General features: G+C 41.4%; 1 protein-coding gene across 1 annotated transcript; it reads right to left on the reverse strand.

Moving 5' to 3' along the window:
* Positions 1-3,342: 3,342 nt before the first annotated feature.
* LOC147637562 (uncharacterized) lies at positions 3,343-4,321 on the reverse strand. The gene is made up of 3 exons (XM_086798908.1): positions 3,946-4,321; positions 3,682-3,803; positions 3,343-3,556 (listed from the first exon to the last, which is right to left on the reverse strand). Exons 1-3 carry the CDS (start codon positions 4,254-4,256, stop codon positions 3,540-3,542), a joined length of 450 nt encoding a protein of 149 aa, XP_086655034.1. The 5' UTR covers positions 4,257-4,321; the 3' UTR covers positions 3,343-3,539.
* Between the last annotated feature and the right edge of the window lie 1,544 nt (positions 4,322-5,865).

The following is a 5,865-nucleotide window of genomic DNA, read 5'->3' on the forward strand; positions in this document are numbered from 1 at the left end:
GTACTCTAGTATAGAACCTGCTGTATTTTATGATTTCAGTTTCTGGGCTGTAAACCAGTCAAATTAGTATCTTGTGCTTTGAATGGCTACTGTCACAGACCTGTTAGGGGAAAGTTTTAGGTATGGCATAGGCTTGGGTTCTACTTATAACAATTATGCACATGAAGTATGTAAACATACACTTAACAGTGTTAATTACCAAGTAAGGGAGCTTTCCAACGCCCTGTTTGTGTTGGATTAACCGCCCTCCTCATTCTTGTAATTGACAAATTGCTGTACATGTGCATATCCTATCAGCTGCGTTATCCTTGCACTAGAGTAGAGAAGTTGTTGACACGTGTCTTGCATTTAGTCATTGTTCTTTGCTCGTGACACGGGAAGGTACCACTTAAGTCTTTGTTGAAACGGTTTTTAAAGGGGTTTTGCCACTAAGCATGGTCATCAATACTGTGTTAGTGCGCAATCACTTTTGCATTTCTTCAACTATGAGCATGTGTTAACAGATGTTCTCATATGAATTTGTGAATCATTTTGTATGCTAAGGTCTGATTGATTGTAAAAAGGAGGAGAATTTCTATAAAATAGCTTGCCTTTACTGTATTTCACTTTGCTACATAACGATTTAAGAGGGGTGTGTGTGTGTGTATATATATATATATATATATATATATATATATATAGCAAAGTGAATGACAGATTTAATGTATATATACATTAAATCTGTCATTCACTTTATATATACACATAGAGAGAGAGAGAGAGAGAGAGAGAGAGAGAGAGAGGTATGTAAAAAATAAGAACTGTAGATTCCAATGTACTTGCAAACTAAAATTATAGGGAAATTTTGTCACAACATGGTCGTTTTGCTACTAATCTTATGAATGTCATTAAACAACTATCATAGTGATGTCCTTCCATTTAAGTATTGTAATATATCCGAATAACTGAAATAATTAACTTTGATGTTTGCTACGACATCAATGTGTATTTTCCTTATGATTTCTTTCGATCTCCTTTGTGAATGTGGTGGTTGTTTTGAGATCCATGATTTCCCTACACATACCAGAACCACTATGTATACAGATAAAATATTAATACTCTTTACACACGTCATGTGAGGCATTTTTTGGAAGCGTCCATGTGTTATGATTAGCCATAACATTATTAGAGTCCACATGTATAGAATCCTAACCGCACAACAATCCAATTGACCACATTTTGGGATTAACAAAAGCACTCCTTCCTACACACGAGAGGAGTAGCAGTAAGTGTTGTGAAAAAACACTATAAAAGTAGTAAACATTATGAAAAAAGTTAGCATGACCAAGCTTATTAGCTAGGTTTTAAGTTTTAAACAGCCAAATGTGAATAAGGCTAATAGTAAGGGTGACAACTTTGAGGAGATCTTAATATTAAAATCACTATTTATGGAATAGTTTATAAAAGTTTGGTGCCAAGAAGTGTAAAAAATAATCCATCTTTTAGTGTCATTTTCATGGTTCAAGAAAAATAGATTTGTCATTTTTCCACGTTTTGAACTTAGTTTTAAAATTTTTAATTTTTTGTACCAAAACTTGCTTAATGTGTTGTTCTAAATAAAAAATGGTTGCACTTGAAAGTCAACCTTTTTCTCACAAGTTAGCGATAAAGATAAATTTTGACAATGGAATATTCGCTTTACGCGTGGATAAGTCACATACTCAAATCAAATGTGATAAGTTATGTTAATAGTAGCAATTTACAGGGTTGATTATTGATGGACACTCTTCCTCTTCAAAATTTAAGGGTTTTGTAAAATACACTAAGTTTTATTGTATTTTAGAGTAGTTTTTGAGGGGTGTTTAAAAATTTTGCAATTATTTCATGGCCAAAACGCTCATAACAAACCAACCCGAGATCCATGTGGCTTTGGGGATATGCTAGACCGCGCCGAATATCATGTATCTGTATGGGGATGAAGTGCAAGGAGAGGCGAAGCATGGACTCATATCCAAGCACACACAGAACGCAATCACGCACATGGTAGGCACATTGGCCCCTCGGATTGCTGTGGAGGTGAGATGCTACCACATGCCTCGAAGGTTGCCTCCACACCTTGACGACAAGTATGCCAATGCAAAAATAGACCTGACAGAGGGGAAGATGGTGGAAGACGACGAGCAATGCCGAGAGGAAAGCGACGGAAACGGCGAAGCCGTCGGAACGACGGGCAATGTCGAGGCGACGGGCCGATGCGACTAGACCAATTGGATCATAAATTCGAGAAGGATGGAATGACCCAAGATCACAAGGCCATGGAACCAGACCGAGAGTACATGTGACAAGTGTGACCCGCAAGGTTCTATTGCGCTATCACATGCTCAACGGTCGATGGAACTGAGTTGCATGACATATTGGCATGATGAGTAGCTCAGCGACATGATGTTTGAGACGCCGATTCTAGCCCCATGACACTTGGTATCAAGAGCATCACACCGTCAAAAGTAGCAAAGTTGGCAGCTTCGCAACACCAGGGACATGTGTAGCAAAGTTTGTATCGTCACAACAAAAAGTGGGTGTGTACTGAATAAACAAATAGAGGTAAAAATGTAATCCAAAGATATGTGTAATAGCGATGTGTGAAAGGTTATGTATTACCTTGCACACATCACCAATAACTCTCCCTGCCTTGCCTTGCCTACCTCCCTCTCTTTTTTTCTACCTAACGATCCTAGTCGTTGTATGCTTGCTATTTGAAATGAGCAACAGCTACCCTGAAGTTAAGAGGTGCTAGCTGCCCTATGGAAGGAGGAGGAGGGCGGGAGCTTGTAGGCGGAGGGTGACGGGGACAGAGGTGGATAACCTATCCACCTTCGCCCTCATCACCCTGCTTCTACTAGCCCCCGCCTCCCGCCTTCCTGCTTCTCGCATTGGGCAGCTAGCGGAGGTGGATAGGGTTGACACCGGATGGGAGGGGCAGAGTCCGTATCATTCTGCAAAGGGAAGACGATGACATAGGAAGGCCATGTGGTTTAGCTGCTCGAGGAGGACGACGAAAACATACGATGTAACTTCTTGAATATGTATTATTGTTGTAAAAGAGGGCCTTTTGAGAGTCACTATTTCAAAATTTTCTTTTAAACTTTTAGGCATAAATGTGTATATTTTAAGTTCACTTACTGTATGGCCTAAGAATTGAAGGTTAGGGTAAGCCTTAAATCTCAGCCCTGCTCTCACCATAGGGGTGCCAACACACACACACTCACTCACATTTAAAGATAGAGACAAATAGAGAGAGCTCACATTTAAAGATAGAGACAAATAGAGAGAGAGAGAGAGAGGTGGGGGGGGTGTAGAGAGTACTTAGCACATAGATAAATTGCAGTCAATTATTTGATACATTGAGTGGGCATAGCAAGATAATGGGAACGAGGTCATTAGGAAAGCTGGGACCATTACAGAGATACCCACAAATTGAGTCCCAATAACAAGACAGCATTAGGTGTCAGGCCTCACTCCTGATTGCTTAGAGGACTCCCTAAGCTCATGCATACGAGACCTCACTTGTCCACTTGACCTGCAAAAGAGTCCACAAATAGAGCCATATTTCTGAAAACAATGGAGAGAGAGAGAGAGAGCCAATTCTGAGCCAATCAAACCATTTAACAAAAAATAAATAAATAATTAAGAGCACCCACTTACCCAATTTCCCAAGGCCATTGCATCTGGGGCACACAATTTGAGCTAAATCCTTGCGGGCAGCGTTGGCAGACAAGGCAGTGCCGGATTTTCTAATAAATCCTGCACCATCACACTCTGGGCACCTGCAAATTGCCAATTAACCAAGCAATTCCAGACTTGGTTCACATGAAATCCGATGGCATATCCAGGCCACACAAGCTAACCCTAATCCATGCCATAAAAAAGCTGCTTTAACTACATAGGGAAAATGGACGGGATTCTTACAAGTCCTTGCGAGAGAAAATAATCGGGTAGGCTGTGCCCAGGAGAGCCACGGCAATGGCGCCCGCGATCAGGTAGTTGGTACCCTCGGGGGACACATCGCCCACAGCGCAGACAAGTCGAGACCTCCCTCTACCCACCTTGCTTGTGAGGCTGGGAAGTCCGCCCACGTGGAGGGCGGTAGCTCTGCGCAAGCCGCAAAAACCCTTGCAGACAGGCGTGGGAGAAGAGGAGAAGGTCTTCTGGGCACCAGAAGGGCACACAGGAGAAGAAGAGATGGAGGAATGCTGATGGGCGATAGAGATGGAAGCCATGAAAACCGTTATTGTGTGTGTGTGTGTGTCTGTCAGTCTCACTCTCTCCCACTACAACTCCTATATACCTTGTTAGGTCACACATTTGAATGGATGGACAGTATGGAGATATGGATATTGCATAGATGATGACGTGGAATATCCAGTCGCTTTAGCTCAAATGTGTGGATAATATTGCATCACAATTGATTCATTAGCTTCCGCTCTATTATTTTGTCCCATGTGGCCTTCCCATTTTCAGGTAGGTTACACACTCCAGAACCTTCACACCCTCCTTTAGTGCCTTTACACCTAACCTTGACAGCCTTGAGTCCCCCTTTGGTTTCTCTACACACTTACACATGATGGGCAAGGAAGGTTTGTGATGGACACGAAATATGGTGCTTCTAAGCTTATGCTACCCATCTTTTTCACACTACAATTCATGCAGCACTTTAAGGTCGAATTTGCACGAGAGCTCTCTTTGAGGTAGTTACTATGTTTTGATTGGAAACAAACACAAACCCTAGAGAGAAGCAAGGGTTGAGTATGCAACCACCTGCAACCTCCCTATTTAGTACTTTAGATGAGGTTTTCTATCCATGCAAAAGCCCAAGAAGATAGTTGAGTCATTTTTGAAAATTCATGTAAGAGGATACAATATGTGGTGTATGCGAACAACACTCACAAGAAGTAGGATCTTTCAAAGCATAAAACTTTAAACTCAAATTGCACACAATAATAGAGCCACAGATCAATAATGTTTAGTTAAAGTGGTACAATAGATTTCAGATCCTCACGCCCATGCCAACCTTTGAAGGGAGCTTTGATGGTTGATCTGGAACTTATGAGATGAAGATTGTATGTGCTAATATAAGCTACAGAAGGGGTTAGTAGTGTCTTTATAAAGGCCTATTGTATGTGCTAATATAAGCTAGAGAAGGGCCTACAGAGGTACGAGGTAGCCATGACTAGACCACATCGGTACGTGGTTCTCAAAATGTTGAACTGTAGTTTCTCAGGTCCATTTGGGCTTATCTTGGGCCCTATTCAAGCCCTGCAAACTTTAGACTGAGTGTCCAAGTGTAAAGTCTACCTATCCCATGAGTGAGCCGTCATGGGATGCCATCATGGGATAATGGTTCACTCTAGCACATAGCCTATTTGGCAATGTGCAAAATCATATCTTAGCAATCCCTACACGATCTGGCCTCCTAGACCACCATCCCGTGTGAAAACGGGGATGTCAAGTTGCTCAATCATGGCTACTCCTTATAATGGGGGCCTATACAAACATGAGCTGGTTTGAGTGTGGACGTTACTATATGAGGGTGGAGCATTGGTATCCAATTCGTATCCACCAATTTGCAACTAGGCTTTTCCCACGAATTGGCTCTACTAAGAGCTTCACCACAGGAGAGGTTCCATGTCCCTATATTGTTACAAACCTTTTCTTACTTTCCTTCATGAGTAACTACGTTCTATCTACAAACTCTACAAGGGTGCCAAGGGAGTTTTCTTCCCTTACATCCAATTTTTTATTATCAAGGCTTCTAATGAAATTTCCCTATATAGGATACAAATGGACCTTTATTCAAAGAAGGCATCCTCAACTTGATTTTTACATGTT

Source organism: Cibotium barometz, chromosome 6 (genome assembly GCF_041138505.1).
Source record: "Cibotium barometz isolate CiBa-2024 chromosome 6, ASM4113850v1, whole genome shotgun sequence".
Lineage (NCBI taxonomy): Eukaryota > Viridiplantae > Streptophyta > Polypodiopsida > Cyatheales > Cibotiaceae > Cibotium > Cibotium barometz.